Source organism: Camellia sinensis, chromosome 6 (genome assembly GCF_055761805.1).
Source record: "Camellia sinensis isolate YWXY chromosome 6, ASM5576180v1, whole genome shotgun sequence".
NCBI classification, from domain to species: Eukaryota; Viridiplantae; Streptophyta; class Magnoliopsida; order Ericales; family Theaceae; genus Camellia; species Camellia sinensis.
The window spans coordinates 132,398,969-132,417,341 of record NC_138966.1 but is presented as its reverse complement, the minus strand read 5'-3'; the positions used below and the strand labels follow the sequence as shown (position 1 = coordinate 132,417,341).

The 18,373-nt window shown below is 43.6% G+C and overlaps 1 protein-coding gene across 1 annotated transcript in view; it reads left to right on the top strand.

The window, feature by feature from the left end:
- LOC114260163 (uncharacterized) overlaps positions 1-13,446 on the top strand; it is a 31,292-nt gene extending 17,846 nt beyond the window's left edge. Inside the window, exons 5-6 of the mRNA XM_082876449.1 lie at positions 11,883-12,479; positions 13,154-13,446. Coding sequence (XP_082732575.1) covers positions 11,883-12,479; positions 13,154-13,446 — 890 coding nt within the window. The remainder of the gene's footprint in view (positions 1-11,882; positions 12,480-13,153) is intronic.
- Positions 13,447-18,373: the final 4,927 nt, after the last annotated feature.

The following is an 18,373-nucleotide window of genomic DNA, read 5'->3' as shown; positions in this document are numbered from 1 at the left end:
TGTTTGCCATCTGCCATTCCTGAACGGTTTGCCGGAGGCTTGTCTTGTCAAGACATGTCCATAAGGCTGACCGCTATGGGCTCTGACAGCATGGGAACACAAACCCCGGTTTACCGGGGCACCCTTTTGACCATTCGACCTAGTACATATTGAAATCCATAGTGACCATTCCAAACTAGGACAGGTTGCTCACCCGATGTTAGGTTGTTTGAAACCGCTGTGTGCGTAGTGAAACCCTAGTTCCTGACAAAATAGGACAGGGAAACCCTACCCCAACATAGGGGTGTTTTGGCTCTCTCTTACTTGCTATGTGCTTTTAGAGTGTATCTCTACAGGAATGCATATACCAGTTTACAAGTCTGGGTATCAGGCCTGTGGGCATCAGCATCAGTATTTGGGGAATCAGTTTTACCTGAGGGTATCAGTTTACAGGCAGATATTTAGGAAACAGTGATCAGTATTGGGTACATTCATCCTAGTATGCTCAAATCTGTTCCAGTGAAATTAGGCTGAGATGCTCTCTGTTTTCCCTTTTGCAAGGTAGTCCTGGAACCATAGCTTCAGAAGGCTCCGATATCTCCCGAGGTTCATCGGACTTGTGCTGATAGACTTTGTCAGGTCAGAGACTCAGTTCAAGGGTAATCAGGGCCAGAGCAGGCTAGTCAGGCACAGATCATCAGTTCAACAGTCTTCAGATCAACAGTCATTATCCATCTCGCCTGTGTGCAGTCGGGTTGAGATATCTGCTTTTGCCACAGAGACAGATATACCGGTTGCTCAGTTAGATTAGAACAATATGTCGAGTCTGGAAGAGATGGTGCGCCAACTCCAGGATAGTATGAAATCCATGCAGCAAGACACTGTCCGTCAAGCAGAATTCGCCAAGCAACAGGCTGTGGTCATAGCCCAACAGGCAGAGACAATTGCCAGATTGGAGCAGCAAACTGGAGTATCTACTTCACACCAGGCTCCTCCCCCACCAAGAGTTCCCACACTCGGGGAGGCAACCCACGTCCAGGAGGATACCGACCTTCCAACGGGGCCAGCTCCGCCCCCGATCCCGCCTCAACTATCCAAAGCACCCACTCCTATCAATCAATCGGATTCTCCCTTCGAGCCCGAGGTGGAGCCCGTGGCATTAAAAATGCACAAGCTTGAAAAGCTGTTCAAGAAATCTCAAGGTGTGAAATCCATTCCGGACATTGGAGACGGATACACTGACACAGCTGTGACGCTGCCAGATCGGTTTAAGATGCCACAAATCGATCGTTTTGACGGATCTGAGGATCCCATGGTACACCTGCGACTATTTTCAGACGTCCTAAGACCAATGGGCCTCACTAGATTGCAGAAGCTGTCTTTGTTTGGCCGGACCCTGTCGGGTGTAGCGGCCGCATGGTATGCCAAATTGGAGGATGACGTCAAGAGAAGTTGGGATGAGATGGCTGAGGCCTTCGTCGCACAGTATTCATACAATACCCAAATCGAGATTACGACCCGTGATCTTGAGACGACGAGGCAGGAGCCTAAGGAGAGCTTCTCAAAATTCGTGGCCCGCTGGAGGGCCAAGGCCTCAATGATGACCATTAGGCCAACAGATAAGGATCAAATACGGATGATTGTGCGCAATCTCCAGCCTAAGCTAATGCAGAGAATGATTGTAATCCCCTTTCCCACTTTCTCAGATTTACACGATATGGGGGTACAAATCGAAGATGCAATGAGGCAAGGTCTGTTTGACCAGGATAAGGAGCAGCCCAGGAGGGCATTCTCCCGCAGTTCGAATGTGACCACCAGCGGTGACGCAGCTGCAAGATCATCTGAAGTGGGCATGGTCACCACCACCACACCAAGAGCAGCCACCCCCTTTGTTGGTGCATCCACTTCAAACCCCCGAACTTCAGACTATCTGCCCCGAGGTAAGAGGGTTTTCACCCCACTCTATATGTCTTTGTCTAAAGCCCTGGGGGTCCTACTCAGGAAAGGACATCTGAAACCGTTAGAGCAACGGCCTTTACCCGATCCTCTCCCTCCAAAACATGACCCGACTAAGTACTGTGCTTTCCATCAACAAACCGGTCATGACACCGACAGTTGCGTCCGTCTCCACCACGAGATACAAAATTTGATTGACAACGGGGTCATCCCCGCACCAGGTCCTGCGAAGTCTATCGACACTTGATCAGTGAACTTGCGGGGGGATAATGTGATGTGATCAGAGGTTGGACCACCTGCGGGCGGCACTCAGTTTACTCCAGATATGGTGTATGGCACGCACTGTTTTGAGCATTTGTGAATGTTAGTTTTGTACTTTCTGACTTGGGTATTGGGTCAGTCTTGTCGTTTTGTATTGGGTCAGTCTTTTCATGCTGAGTCAGTCGGGTCTGTCTTGTTGTGTCGAGTCAGTCCTGTTTTGTTAAAATCGGGTGATTCCGGGGGTGTTACTTCGGATATCACTAGTTTGCTTTGTGTTTGTCCTTTTGAGTCTGTTTCTGCCAGGGAGCCAGTTGTGCCAACAGATTTGAATGAACAGCAGTGATTTTCACACTCTTGTGTTTGCTTCTGCCGTGTGCCAGTTGTGCCGGAAGTATTGAATGGAATGACAGTGCTCTTCGCCTGCCTTTTCTGTGCCTTGAAATCATTATATCGACCTAAGTTTTTTTTCAAAACTTTTTTTGAACACTGCGGCGAAAACGAAGAGGAAGGAATTCCTCGGGATTTGCAAAATTTTGATCATTTGAGAGAAAGAGAGGCATGCTAAGCCCTTAATGAATGAAATCATGCTTGTTAGCGTGAGTACTGAGAAGGACCCTGGCTTGATCCAGATTGGTCCCACACTGTCTTTAGCACGAGCGATCTGTCGCTTTCTTAAAAACTTTCAAAAACAAAATGTTTTGCGCGGTCCTGCGAAGACCTGTGTGGAATCGCTCTTGAGATTGTGCAGCCTAGGATCGCCCTCAGCCTCGAAACTCAACCCCTTCGCTCCCAAACCTTGAACTTGAATTCAGAAGGTTCAACGGTCAACTACGATGTGAGGCCTGTGTGGCTAGATTCGAAGCAGCCCTCGGACAAGAGGCAAGAAAGTCAGATGAAGAAGACCTTATCAGAAGAAGCTTGTAAAGCTAGAACAGAAGTACCCTTCAAACTAGGGGCAAAGATGTCAGACGTGCTCGAAGAGCCGAAGATGAGTCCTCTTGCAAATCAACAGCCACTCTCCTGGATACAGATGGCTTCGAAACCCTATAACCATTTGGCATGGACCAAGCTACACTTTTACCCTTGAGAGGCTCGCTGGGCCGAAAACCTGGAAGGGCGACCCAGGCAAAAGTTAGAGCAAGAAAAAGAACAAAAAGAACAAAAAAAGAAAAAAGAAGAAAAAAGAAAAAAAAAAAGAGAAAGAAAAGAACAAAAAAGGAAAATCAATGAAAAGAAAAGAAATGAAAAGAATTGAAAAGAAAAGAAAAACAAAGCTCGCAAGGTCGAAAACCCGCATCGGGCGCCTTGGCAAAAGTTAGAGCCTAAAAAGGAGAGGTTAAATACCCGAGTGTACCTTAACCCCGAACTACGTAAGGCTTGATTCCCATGTTTGGGATACGTAGGCAACTTCATCTTGAAGTCCAGCCACAAACACTTCGAATTCGATCATATCCATGTAATGGTTCTGATAATCTTTGCCTTCTCTGTATCCGAGAGTTCGGTTGCAATCATCGCTCTGAGGACTGATTACTAGGGGTGCAACTCGGGCGGGTTCGGTCGGGTTGGGGGTCTGCCCATGCCTGACCCGAATTGTATTCGGCAGTGCCCAAGCCCGCCCAAGCCCGACCATGAACCCGAGCATTGCTGCCCAAGCCCAGCCCGAGCTTTGTATTTTGAACTCGGGTTAGCCCGAATTGCCCAAGTCCAGAAACCTGTAGGTAGATCTAAGGGTAGGCATAAAAGATGCTAATCTAATGGTAGAAGACTAACCAAAAAAAAATAAAAAATAAAAATTAAGACTAACTCTTTTACTTAATAGAAGACTAACCAAAAGAAAAATAAAAATAAAAATTAAGACTAACTCTTTTACTTAATTTATAGATATTACATAATTTATTAAATTATATATATATATATATATATATATTAGATATAATTTATTATATAATTTATATAATATATTAAATTCAATTCAGGTTCGGGTTGCTCGGGTTGGCCATTGGTTCTGCCCAAGCCCAGCCCGAATTGCAATTCGGGCATCAAAAATTTGCCCAAGCCCGTCCAGATTACAAGATATAGTTGCCCAAGCCCTAAAAAAACTCGGGCTGGACTCGGGTTGCTCAGGTTGAGCCCGCCCGAGTTGCACCCCTACTGATTACAATACACTACGGGGCCATTCAGACAAGGGGCAACTTTCCGTTGCCATTCAATGCGCTGCGGTGCCGTGCAAACAAGGGGCAACTTTCCGTTGCCATGTAGCTCTCTTCGAGCAAGGGAGCAATTTTCCTCCAAATCTGAGGTTGTGCGTCTCAAGAGTGGGTTCCGTGCTTGTTAAGCATTGGCCGTTTGCAAAAATAGTTTTTGAGAATTTTTACTGAGGTTGACTGATCCCTCGAAAATTATTCCATCTTTTCCAAAACTGGACCATTTCTTGGACCCAAAAAAGGAAAATTTTCAGTGCTCATAGCCTGACTTGCATGATTTCAAATCAAAAATCGAACAAGTGTGTTAATCTGACTCTCATGTTGGTCAAAATTGTTTTAGTAGAAAAACAAAAACAAAAAATGGTCAAAATAATGAACTAGGGGCACAGTTGAGTCAGGCTTCCTGTCTTTCCCCCGTTGTCAGAACATACTTGCCAAGAAGGGCACTCTACCTGCCAGAAAAGGGCACAACTGAAGTCAACAACAAAGGGCTAAAAGCTCTCTCATCCTCCAAGCAACGAGGAATCAAGTCAAGTGCGAAGCACAAACTGGAAAGGATCAAGATATTCCACTCCCTCATCTGGACAGATCTGATCACGTCCAAACTCCCCAGCGGAGCATCGTCAACCGATGTCAATTGCAGATCTGCTGCGCGTCTGGTCGCATTGCAACCCCTCTGTGGGAGAAATTCACTGTTGTGAACAAGAGTCTGGTAAAATACCAGGGGCAAGAGCCCACAATTTCCAGCTTATCCATCAACCACCCAGGGGAGGGATGAAAAACGAGAGATTAAAGAATAGAGAGATGTGCGCTGAGAGAAAAAGCGAGAAAAGGGTTTTGAGAGAAAAACCGAGCTTGAGAGCCGAGTGATGTGAGAATCACAAATAAGAAAGGGTGGGAATAATACCCGGTGAAACAGGCTCCCTGTGCACGTCTGTGTGTCGTGTCTTTTGTTTTGTTTGTCTCGATTCTTGCTTTGAGTCGTTCCGAGCGTGTCTCGACGTGTTTAGGTTGTTTACCTTTTGTTTTCCGTTGTTGAGTCTTTCTCGTTGTGTTCAGTCGTAGGCTCAATACCTGGTCGAGAACTCATTTTCTCAATTTCAAAAAAATGATTTGTTGTGTGCTCAGAGTGCTGTGCCATTCTCCACATTTGTGCAAAAAAGGAAATTTGTTCTTTCGAAAACTGCAGGGTCCACCCCCGATAAGTGTGAACGGTGAAACCAGGACCTATCTGAAGCTATGATAGTTCTAGACTGCAAAGCAAAAGCAAAAGAGCGAAAATCGAAGTATCTGAGTTTGTGTCAACTTCAGAAAATTCCGTGATTGTACTCCGGACGTACCTCTTCAGGGCCTTGTCAATGCTCCGAAATATGAGTGTACCTCTACCTCAGGCGCAAGATCAATCTTGCATTGTGATGCACGTTCCAATTGCATTGTTATGCACCCACTTCACTAGCATTGTTATGCTCATTCATTGCATTGATTTTGCACATCTATCCAGCATTGTCATGCTCATTACATTTGCATTGTCATGCACCTTTTCACTTGCGTTGTCACGCACTTTCCACTTGCATTGTTATGCACGCTCTCTTATTCGGAAACACTGGGATACGTCCTTATGCTTTCCCTTCTCATTCGGAAACTCCGGGATACGTCCCTATGTTTCTTTCTCTTTTTCCGAAACTCCGGGATACGTCCCTATGTTTCTTCTCCTTTTTCGAAACACCGGGATACGTCCCTATGTTTCTCCTTCTTTCCGAAACACCGGGATACGTCCCTATGTTTCTTCTTCCATTCCGAAACACCGGGATACGTCCCTACGTTTCTCTCTCTTTCCGAAACACCGGGATGCGTCCCTATGTTTCTTCTCCTTTTTCGAAACACCGGGATACGTCCCTATGTTTCTCCTTTTTTCCGAAACACCGGGATACGTCCCTACGTTTCTCTCTCTTTCCGAAACACTGGGATACGTCCTTATGTTTCTCTCCCTTTTTCCGAGACACTGGGATACGTCCTTATGTTTCTCTCCCTTTTCCGAGACACTGGGATACGTCCTTATGTTTCTCTTCCTTTTCCGAAACACCGGGATACGTCCCTACGTTTCTTTCTCCTTTTCTGAAACACCAGGATACGTCCCTATGTTTCTTCTCCTTTGTCTAATCCTTGGGATACGTCCCTAATCTTTGGGATACGTCCCTAACCTTTGGGATACGTCCCTAATCTTTGGGATACGTCCCTAACCTTTGGGATACGTCCCTAACCTTTGGGATACGTCCCTAACCTTTGGGATACGTCCCTAATCTTTGGGATACGTCCCTAACCTTTGGGATACGTCCCTAACCTTTGGGATACGTCCCTAACCTTTGGGATACGTCCCTCATCTTTGGGATACGTCCCTAACCTTTGGGATACGTCCCTAACCTTTGGGATACGTCCCTAACCTTTGGGATACGTCCCTAACCTTTGGGATACGTCCCTCATCTTTGGGATACGTCCCTAACCTTTGGGATACGTCCCTAACCTTTGGGATACGTCCCTAATCCTTGGGATACGTCCCTATGTTTCTCCCTCTTCAGTTAAAAGCGTTCGGAATACGTTCCAATGCTCACATCATTCCGAAACACCGGGATATGTCCCTATGTTTCTCCCTGTCCCATTTCCCCACACAATTTCAGTGTGTTTGGAATTCATCTTAGGTTGCATTGTCATGCACACCTCTTCACTTGCGTTGTCACGCGCATTCCACTTGCATTGTTTTATCAAACCGGCTTCGCGTAGCGTATAAGTCCAACTTTCAAAATCGGCTTCGCGTAGCGTATAAGTCCAACTATCAAACCGGCTTCGCGAAAGCGTATAAGTCCAATTACAAACCGGCTTTGCGTAGCATATAAGTCCAATGTTCAAACCGGCTTCGCGTAGCGTATAAGTCCAATTGTCAAAGTCATCCTGCATATCATTTGCATCCTGCCCCTGAACTACGCTGGTTTGATTCCTTGCAAAGGGATACGTAGGCAGCCTGTGGGCACAACCATTTATTTATCGGTATTTTGTTTGTTTGTCCAAGTCTTCGGCCTTGTCAAAAATGGGTCGTCTCTGGGCTTTGACATTCACTCCCGTCATTGTTATGACTTTCGAGTTCTGTCAAAGAGGGGCAACTGTAGACACCCCATTTTTGACCGCCCTTAAGACTTGGGCACTACTGATGGTTTGCTCCATGTTGAGAGATGTGCAGGGCAAAGATTCAGTTTCTTTGGCAAGGAGAGAGGCAAATCCTTCAAAACACTTTGTTTAGGGGTTTGGAGTTGAAGAAAAGAGGAAAGGAGAGGAGAAAACTAGCTTGGGAGAAGTTCGGCATGAATCCGGATAGAAGCGAGTCGCACAGCCCTCGCTGAATCGGGCTTATCTGTCTGTACGCTTGGAGTTTAGCTATGGGGCCACCACCGTTGAAAATCTTACTTTCGGGGCTTCATTTTGCACTCAAGAATCTCCTAGAGCCAAGTCCGGGTGGGGGAGATATGATCAGTTGAAGTCGGGTATCATCCCAGTTGGATCGAATCTGCGCGGCTTCACGGAAAATGGCATAACTTTTTGCACAGAAGGAATTTTAAAGCAAGGTTTGCGCCATTGGAAAGCTAACTTCCGGCGCTTCACTCTGGACATCTACCGGCACTTTTTTGACCTCACCGGCTACCCATCGGCACTCTGTTTGTGCCGACCGGCAATTTCTTGTGCCGACCGGCCATTTATTGTGCCGACCGGCAGATTAAAGTGGCCGACCGGCAGTTTTTGCTAGCCGACGACCTTCCGAAGCATTCTGCAGATTGAGTGGATTCCAGCTGTGCCAGCTGGAATGCACAGAATCGATCCCCCACGTGCATGTGTGCTTGGTTTGCACCTTGTGAGCCTTTGAACCCCCTAACCTTCTAGAAGCTTGAACCTTTTGGCCAAGCTTCTTGGAGAAGCTTGGCCAGCTGTTTTAGCTTCCTCTAGAAGCCTTGCCCCCCCCCCCCCCCTTGAACCCCTTGGCCCCTTTGAAGCTTGTCTTAGAAGCTTAGCATGGCTTATATAAGCACCTCTCCTCCTCCTTTGTTGAGGTTGGATTCTTGGAACAAAAAACCAGAGATATATAGATATATCTGATATATACATACATATATCCATATACCTCCCTCTATCTCTCCCATTCAACCATCAAACACCCTTGTTCTTGGGCCATTTCTTCATCAACTCATAGCACAAGGCATCCAACGCCTATTCCAGCAGCTTGAGGCTGTTCTCCAAAGCTTAGGAGCACCTAAACTTGGTCCAAGAGGTGCTGATTTGCTGGTCTTCAAGGGTGAGTCCTCATCTTCCCTTTTCTAGCCTTTTCTTGCTTCATATCTAAGCCATAGTTTCTTGCACCTTTGGGCTCCGACCCAAACTTCAAATCATCATATTTTGAGGTCCTCTTCATGTTTGATTGAGGACCTCTTGCTGTTTGAGGATAGTAGCTAGCACTTCCTTCTTTATCTCTCCTTTAGGCCCTAATCTTGCATGTTATTTTTGGCCTATGTGTAATCTGTTTTCGGGGATGTAGTAAAATGTAGATAGGCTTATTTTGAGCCCTTCTTCAACATTGAAGAAGGGCTCAACACTGTTTGGGACTTCCATGTTGCACTTCCCTTTATATCCTCTTTTTGGTCCCATTTTTGTATGTCTTGGCAGCCCCTGATGTTGCTGTTTTTGGACCTTGGTCCGAACTAAAAGTGGCTTTATTTTGACCTTCTTAACATGTTTTATTAAGGGTCTTCGCTTGTTTGGTGAATGCTTTGTATACCTCATGTTATAGCCACTTTTTGAGCCTCATTTTGCATTGTATTTCTAGCATGTTTGTATACTGATTTCGGGGCTGCCATGAACTGTAAATGTGCATATTTTGGGCCCCTCTTCAATGTTGTTGAAGGGCCCTAACATGTTTGGGGACAGAAGCTGTGAGTTGCTTCATAATCGCATGTTTAGGGCCGTTTTTTGTATGCCATTTTAGCCCCATCTTTGCTTGCTGATTGGCCATGTCATAAACTGTAAAAATGCTTGTCTCAGAGCTGTCTTGCTTCTGTCTTCATGCTCCATGTCCATATTATGCATGCTTTGTATAGCTGTAAGCCATTTCGGGTGCCTAATTTCGCATTTCGGGAGGAATTCCATGCATCGGTTGTGTTTTCGCCTCATTTCGGGGCTGTTTTCCCCCACATTTCAGTGCTGAAATTCCATTAGCATGATTTCATGCCATTTCCATGCTATTGCATTGCATATGCCATTGCCTCGGTTTGCGTGCCCGTGTGCACGCATTTCGAGGCACTCCATTTTCATTCATCGGCCTCTTATGTGAGTGTGGCTGAGGCTCTCTCATGTTAGTATAAGTCCATGTTGCATTCTATATGCCGTTTTAGCCATTACATTGCATATGCCATTGCCTCGGTTTGCGTGCCCGTGTGCACGCGTTTCGAGGCACTTCATTTTCATATTTTGGCCACTGTTTTGGGCCTAACTAGAGCTGCCTAATTCATGTTTATGACCATCCCTTGCTTATTTGCATGCTCACCTTGCATGTTTGCTTGTATCGGCATGTTGCATCCTTAGCTCGTATGCCTAGGTTGCATTGCATTGGCATGCATGCCTTGCCTCTTGATCATGTGATAGAGGTTGGGTTTTAGTTTGTTTGATTGGTTTGCATTTCATTTGACATGAAAGTTGCATACTTGATTCCTTGGGCCATCATGCATGGAAATGCGCGATTGGTGGTCCGAGAATCGAGGCACATGCCCCTTTGAGTCATTACCATGATAAGGGACATGAATGGTGCATATATGCCTTGAATTGTGCTGCCATGCTTTGCTTTGCACTCTGTTGCTGTCAATTGCAGGTTCTGCAGACATTCCTTGCCGACCGGCAGTATATATTGCCGACCGGCAGTAAACAAGCAGCCGATGGATTCATCTTGTGCCGGTGACTACACCACACTGCCGGTGGCGATTCTACTCAGCCGGTGGCACTCCTCAGTGTCCAAGGAAGCAGTCCTGAGGTTTTGGTAGCCTTCAGAGGAGCAGAGGAAAGAAAACAGAGGCAGCCTATGCATGGCGGCGCATTTCCCGAGGCGGTTTACTGTTTTCTTAGAATAATTAATTTGTTAATTAATTTGTAATATTTAATTATCTCGCGTAGTTAATTAATTTGTAATATTTATTTGGTCCCTCCGAGCGAGGGCAAACTTGTAATAAGTGTGGGTGTGTGTGTGCATGTCTTCCAACCCCCACTTCTTTCTCCCTTTTATTTACCTGCTTATGATGGTAGATTAGGGCACATTTATTTTAGCATACCTTATGCTATGCATGCGTGCATCCATACATTTGTACTGCATGCATTAGGCTCGGTACATCACGCTAACTGCATTCGTACTTCAATTCAAAAATTGACTATGTGATAGTTGATCGCATTTCATATGCCATGTTTAGGGCTAGCCGAGCCTGCCTAGATCGCATTTTGCATGTGATGCATTAGCCACTTTTAACATGAACTAGGACACGCATGTTTGCTAACTAGTTTACTGTTTTGGCACGAAGTACGATGTAAGTATTTTTGCTTTAGCATCCAGCATGCGTGTGAGTGTTGCCATGACAGTATGCTTGCCATGCGGCTAAGTGCTTACATGAGATAAACTGCTTGAATGCCTGTGGGTGGAGGTCGAATTGCTTAAATTGGGATAATGCGTTAAAACTGCGATTTTTAAGCCCACTAGATAGTGGCAAAACCATCTTTTCCAAAAGCCCACTTGAAGGTGGCAAAACCTGCATTTTAGCCTACTTACGAGTAGCAAACCATTTTCAAAACGAACGTGAAATGTTTTGTCCCAATTTGGGTGATTTGGTCTATACTTGTTTGCTGCGCGCATAACATAGTAATTCTAGGCTAACAATCGGTTTAAAAACACATAAAGTTTTCAAAAACGGATATCACGGTTAGTAGAGGCCGGTCTTCGGACCGGGCGAAAGGGGGTGCTCATAGCTGACCTTCCCCGATCGTACCCAAGCTCCCGAGCCGAGACAACTCCGGTGATGACGGACATGTGGCCTTCGGCACCGAGTCAGGGTTTCCTAAATTCTCCCATAAAAAAAATATTTAGGTGGCGACTCTGTATCTGGCAAAGCAGTCCATGTTTGGCACTACTTTTTCAAAAATCTGTTTCTCAAAACGATTTGCCAGATTTGGACTCTTTGGTTCAGATTAAGAACCGTGACACAAATCGAGAGTCCGAACTGTAGCACGAGGTCCCACGCGGGCGCTGTTACACTCACAAGATGAAAGTGATCCTACTGGTGGTAGGTCTTGTGATATTTTTATCTTTGTTTGTTAGCTTCTTTATATTTCTTCAACGGCGTCATGTTTCAAAAAAGTGCTCTAGCACGCCATCAATCAAACTTCAATTTTTGAGGGTTTCTTATGCAGAGCTTCTCAAAGCCACCAATGGATTCTCAGAGGCTAATCTAATTGGTTTGGGGAGCTATGCTTCAGTTTACAAAGGGATTCTTGATCACGTTCAGATGGTTGTTGCAGTGAAAGTACTCAATCTTCAAACTAGAGGAGTTTCTAAGAGCTTCATATCAGAATGCAAGGCACTAAGAGCCATAAGGCACCGAAATCTATTGAAATTTTTGAGTGTTTGCTCTAGTGTGGATTTCCATGGTAATGAATTCAAAGCTCCGGTATATGAATATATGGCCAATGGAAACTTGGGCAATTGGTTGCATCACGTCAGAGTTAGAGACCAAGGGCAACCAGAAGAACCCATAAATCTTAAACTAATTCAGAGGCTGGACATTTCCACTGATATTGCCTCTGCACTTGACTATCTTCATTGTGGTTGTGAGTTGACAATTATTCATGGTGATCTAAAGCCAAGCAATGTTCTTTTGGATGATGAGATGACGGCCCATATTGGAGATTTCGGGTTAGCAAAGATTATTTCTACCGTTTCAAGTGATGTGGCACAAGGTCAAAGCAATTTAGTTGCGATAAGGGGAACCGTAGGCTATGTTGCTCCAGGTACAAAATCTTTTTAATTTTCTTGGAGTAGAAAACTGAACATGCAATAGGAAAAGTAATAATATATACACACACACACACACATATATATACACCTTGCATGGTAGAATAATATCAGCACAAAAAACCATGGCGTTCTACAAAATAGTGGGCTCCTGCATGTTTATAAGCATTGTTTTCATACATATTTTGTGCCTTTTTTTAATGCTCCATATGTGTTCTTCCACCTCCTCAGTATTAAGAAACCAAGTAGTAAGTTTATTTTCCTTAATGTGGGCATGCTTAATCTCAGTGTAAATATTGCCATTCAATTTCAAGTTTACTTTCTTTAATGTGGCCTTGCTTGAACTTGGCTATGGAATACCTAAGTTAAATCTCTACGCCGCCGCCTCTATTTTTTTCTTTTCTCTCTTCCCCCCCCCCCCCCCTTAAACTCTTCATTATGTAATTCTAGATCTTACTCAAACTTGTGTAGTTGATTCTGACAGAACTTTTCATGCAAGACTAATTTTTGTTTGCTTCAATAAAACTTATATTGTTATTGACGGAGATGAAATTAAGGCAATCATATATACCACATTTTCTATTGGGATTACAACTATGTCAACTAACTGGACTCACTTTTCACACTAACATTACAAACAATTTGCACACTAACATTAGACAATTTGTAGAGTACAGCATGGGTGAAATGGCTTCCACACTAGGGGATGTATATAGCTTTGGGATTCTTTCACTGGAGATATTTACAGGTAAGGGACCAACTGACACTATGTTTAAAGATCATCTAAATCTTCATAACTTCATTAAGAATGCTTTGCCTAATCGGGTGATGGAGATTGTGGATCCTTGCATTCCATTGGAGCATAACACAAGAAGTTGGATTAAAGACTGCATGGTTTCCATTATGAGAATTGGGGTTGCATTGTTCAATGGCATCACCAACAAATCGAATGGAAATGGGTAGTGTTATTAGCGAATTGCGTAAGATAAAAAATACATACATGAATGAAGGGTTGAACCAAGGCTAGGCAATTGGAAGAGATTTTGCAACATAAAAGCCAAAGGTGTGTATCATACCCTCTTGACCCATGCATATCCATTACCAAAATGAGAAATGTTATACACAAACGAATTTTTTACCTGATTTTCTTACCACTAGATACAAAGACATTGAGTTCTCAATATATTTATTAATATTATGGACCCCACTAAATTTTTGACTCGTCGTAAGAAAATTTGATGAGAAATTTGTTTATGTATGGCATTACTCGACTAAAATGCATCTTTCCCTCTTCTGAAACATCTCAATTTCATGTTCTCATTTTTCTTTTCTTTTTGATTGGCTCTAATTTTTTTATTTTTTACTTTTTTTAAAGTGAACTAAAGCATGTTTATTGTTTTGTTGATCAAGGTTACTTCCAAGGTCCTCCAATAATGGTTACCTCCTCAATATGCTACTCCATCAGCCAATAGAGTACAAGTGGTAGCTTTGTGTTTTATTGCCTCATTTATGAGTTCATATGATCATTCATCATCCTCATCAGCTGCTTGAATAAATAATTGTAGACGCGCCCGCGGAGGGGCCTTATGCTACTACAGTTCGGACTCTCGATTTTTTGTTTGCGGTTCTGAGTCTGAACCAAAGAGTCCAAATCTGGCAAATCGTTTTGAGAAAACAGATTTTTGAAAAAGTAGTGCCAAACATGGACTGCTTTGCCAGATACAGAGTCGCCACCTAAATATTTTAAAATGGGAGAATTTAGGAAACCCTGACTCGGTGCCGAAGGCCACATGTCCGTCATCACCCGAGTTGTCTCGGCTCGGGAGCTTGGGTACGATCGGGGAAGGTCAGCTATGAGCACCCCCTTTCGCCTGGTCCGAAGACCGGCCTCTACTAACCGTGATATCTGATTTTGAAAACTTTATGTGTTCTTATTCCAATTATTAGCCTAGAATTACTACGTTATGCGCGCAGCAAACAAGTATAGACTAGATTGCCTAATTTGGAAATAAGCATTGCATATCCGTTTGTTTTGGAAAATGTTTCGGATTTTGCTACTTGCAAGTAGGCTAAAGCACGGATTTCAACGAGTTTTTCCAACTCAAGCAACCCAACCTTCACCCATAGGCATTAAAACAGTTTAACACATAAGCATTTAGCCGCATGGCAAGCATACTTTAACATTCACACACATGCGAGATGCTAAAGCATAAATACTTACATCGTACTTCGTGCCAAAACGATAAACTAGTTAGCAAACATGCGTGATCCTAGCTCATGTTAAAAATGACTAATGCAACACATACAGGATGCAATCGAAGTAGGCTCGGCTAACCTAAGCATAGCATATGAAATGCGATCAATTTGATGCACGTATTCAATTTGGAATTGAAATACAAATGCAGTTAGCATGATGTACCGAGCCCAATGCATGCAATACAAATGCATGAATGCACGCATGCATAGCATAAGGTATGCTAAATTAAACGTGCCCTAATACTAACCATCAAAGCAGGCAAGTAAAAGGGAAGAAAGAAGTGGGGATTGGAAGACATACACACCACTCACACACACTTATTACAGATTTGCCCTCGCTCGGAGGGACCAAATAAATAATACAAATTAATTAACTACGCAAGCTAATTAAATATTACAAATTGCCTAATCAACTAAGCAAATTAACTTAAGCTAAGAAAACAGTAAATCGCCTCAGGAAATGCGCCGCCATGCATGAGCTGCCTCTGTTTTCCTTCCTTCACTCCTCTGGAGGTTGTCAAAACCTCAGGACTGCTTCTCTGGACATTGAGGAGTGCCACCGGCTGAATAGAATTGCCACCGGCAGTGTGGTGTAGTCACCGGCACAAGATGAATCCATCGGCTGCTCGTTTACTGCCGGTCGGCAATATATACTGCCGGTCGGCAAGGAATGCCTGCAGAACCTGCAATTGACAGCAACAGAGGGCAAGGCAAAGCATGGCAGCACAATTCAAGGCATATATGTACCAATCATGTCCCTTATCATGGTAATGACTCAAAGGGGCATGTGTCTCGATTCTCGGACCACCAATCACGCATTTCCATGCATGATGGCCCAAGGGATCAAGTATGCAACTTTCATGTCAAATGAAATGCAAACCATACAAACAAACCAAGGCCCAATTCCCATCACCAACTCAAGGAACAAGGCATGCATGCAAGATGCAATGCAACCTAGGCATACAAGCTAAGGATGCAACATGGCATGGCAAGGCACTTATGCAAGCATACAAGCAAACATGTGGCAATGCAAATGGATGAAAAGATGGACTTATACAAGATTTGGGCAGCTCTAATATGGCCCAAAACAGTGGCCAAAGTGCTATGATGAGGGACCAAATACACATGCACACATACACATGTTGAAAGGCCAACAGTTAGGCACAAATTGGACAACTCTCAAACACATTTGAAAGAAGGTAATCATGGACAATTAGCATGCAACATAAGCATTGAAAATCATGTTAAAACATGGAGCCAAACCAAGCAACAAGTCAAGCTAAGCATGCAACAAATGGCCTAAATGCTTTAAGCAAGTCAAAAGGGCTTGAACCGTGACCAAGCCAACCAAGCCTCACAAGGCTAAGGAGACTTAAAATAGGTTCAAGGCAGGCCTAGACCATGCAAAATGGACTCTTAGATGGCATCTAAGTGCCTCAAATTTAAAGGCATGCAAAATGGCCAAAACACGGAACATGCTAGCCAAGCTTCCAAAGCATCAAAGAGGTAACTAAAGCAAGCATACGAGCATACTATAAGGTCTGAAATGACATGATGGATGATTCCAAATCACCAAATCAATGCAAAAATGTCATGCTATACACTCATACGCTTAAGGCCAACAAGCCAAAATGCAAAGGGGCTATATGATGCATGCCAAATCCGACCCAAACAACCATGGAAAGACCTAAAACATGGCAAAATATGCACAAATGCTCCACAAGACTAAGCCTAAAGCATGCTCCAACAAGGGCTAACAACCTAAGGCACATTGAGGCAATATCATGGCATTACATGGTAGGTATGCTAAGCATGCATGGTATACCAAAACCAAGTAAAAACAGAGGTATAATAAGACATATTAAGCACAAAAAACAACTAAGGCATGGTCAACATGAAGCCTAGCTAGGTGCTCTCTCAAGAGGCCAAAAATGGTCCATTTTAAGGACAACAAGGAGAGGGGGTGGCCCTCTCCTTTTGGAGACTTCAAGGCACCATCTCCACCACTGAAATCCCTCAAGATTTCAGTGGTGAAGAGGCCCAAACACCAAAGTCCCGAAACTAGCACAAAATAGCACAAAATGAGGCTTTTCAAGGCCTAAGAGGGGTCAAACACCCTCAAACCACAAAACACTCTTAATAAACAATCAAGAGGGCTAAAAAATAGAACTTTTTTGTATTATACACTAAGCATAAAAACAGTTCTAAGATAGGTAGAAATAAGGTGCAAAAATGGGGAATAAAGGGGTGAGATTCTTACCCTTGAAGACCTCTTCAACAATGATGCTCCAATGGCCTTCCTTTGCTTGAATCCAACACCAAAACACTAAAATCAGTCCCTTAGAACCTCAGTAGCTAGAGGAAGGTGAAACACTAGGTGTTTGTGTGCAATAGTAAGACACAAAACACCTAGAGCACAAAGAGAGAAAAAGAGAGATAGGATATGTATGGATCCTAACCCTAAAAACCAGAGCTTCTCTCTGTGTTTTTTTGTCTCTAAAATTTCTAAAGTCTCTAACCCTAAGGCCAAGAGACAAGGCTTCTCTTTATAGAAGCTTATTGTCTTGTAAAGCTTACAAGACAAGCTTCCATGAGAGAAATCCCTCCATACACGTGTATGGAGGGGAGCCAAAAGCAAGACAGCTGTCTCAAAATATCTGCCAAAGCAGATGCACAGTAGTCGGCCGGCCAAAAATGCCATTTTGGCAAAAAAGAGTGCCGACTGGCAGAAAATAGTGCCGACCTGCAACAAAATGTGCCGACCGGCAACAAATAGTGCCGATGACAGCAAAAACCAGCCGGTGGCCTCTAGCCACTGCCGGTGGTGAGTGGGGATGCCTCACAAGGCATTCCCTGCCCTTCCAAGGCAAAACACAAGTGTTTGGTGCAAAACCAGACACTAAACAGTCGAGTTCGGAGATCCTGAGGCAAGGCGCGCGAGCCGAGACCTCCGAGAACTCCGAACGTACACAAACATGGATAATCACCGAGTGTTCAAACGGTGACATCCAAGTCTTGAGGACGGTCAAAAATGGGGTGTCTACAATAACTGTCACTTTTTTTTTCCTTCCTTCGACTAGATTGTATTATATAAAAAATATGTTCATGTGAGATATTTCCAACTAAGATTGTGTGTTAGAATTATCATTTTGTTGTATCTTTCCTTTGAAATTGCATGGCCATATAGTTCCCGCTCTTTAGTCATTGTTAAATTGTTGCTCAAAATTGGCATTTATGTACCATTTGTTTTTGCAAAAAATGTTATTTATAGAACGCGTTTTTCTATGTTTGATTACCACCTTGAAATTGATAAGTTAGAAGAGAGATCAGGGATCTTTGTTTGTGTTTCTGTGTATATATATATTTTCTAAGTTGGTCTTTGTCCTTTTACATCAATACATAGGGGTTACTTTGTTTTTTTAATGAGTGTGATCTCTAGAAAAAAGATCACGTAAACACTTTTAAACAATTCAAATTAGTCCGTCATTTATTGTTAGAATTTTGAACGAAAAAAGATCATGTGCAAGATTAGAGATATCAAAGTGAAATTCAAAAGAAAGTAGAAGACTATTGATGTATTAAATAAATTTTACTTTAGTCTCTCTAATTTTTGCATGTGGTTTTTTTCTGTTTA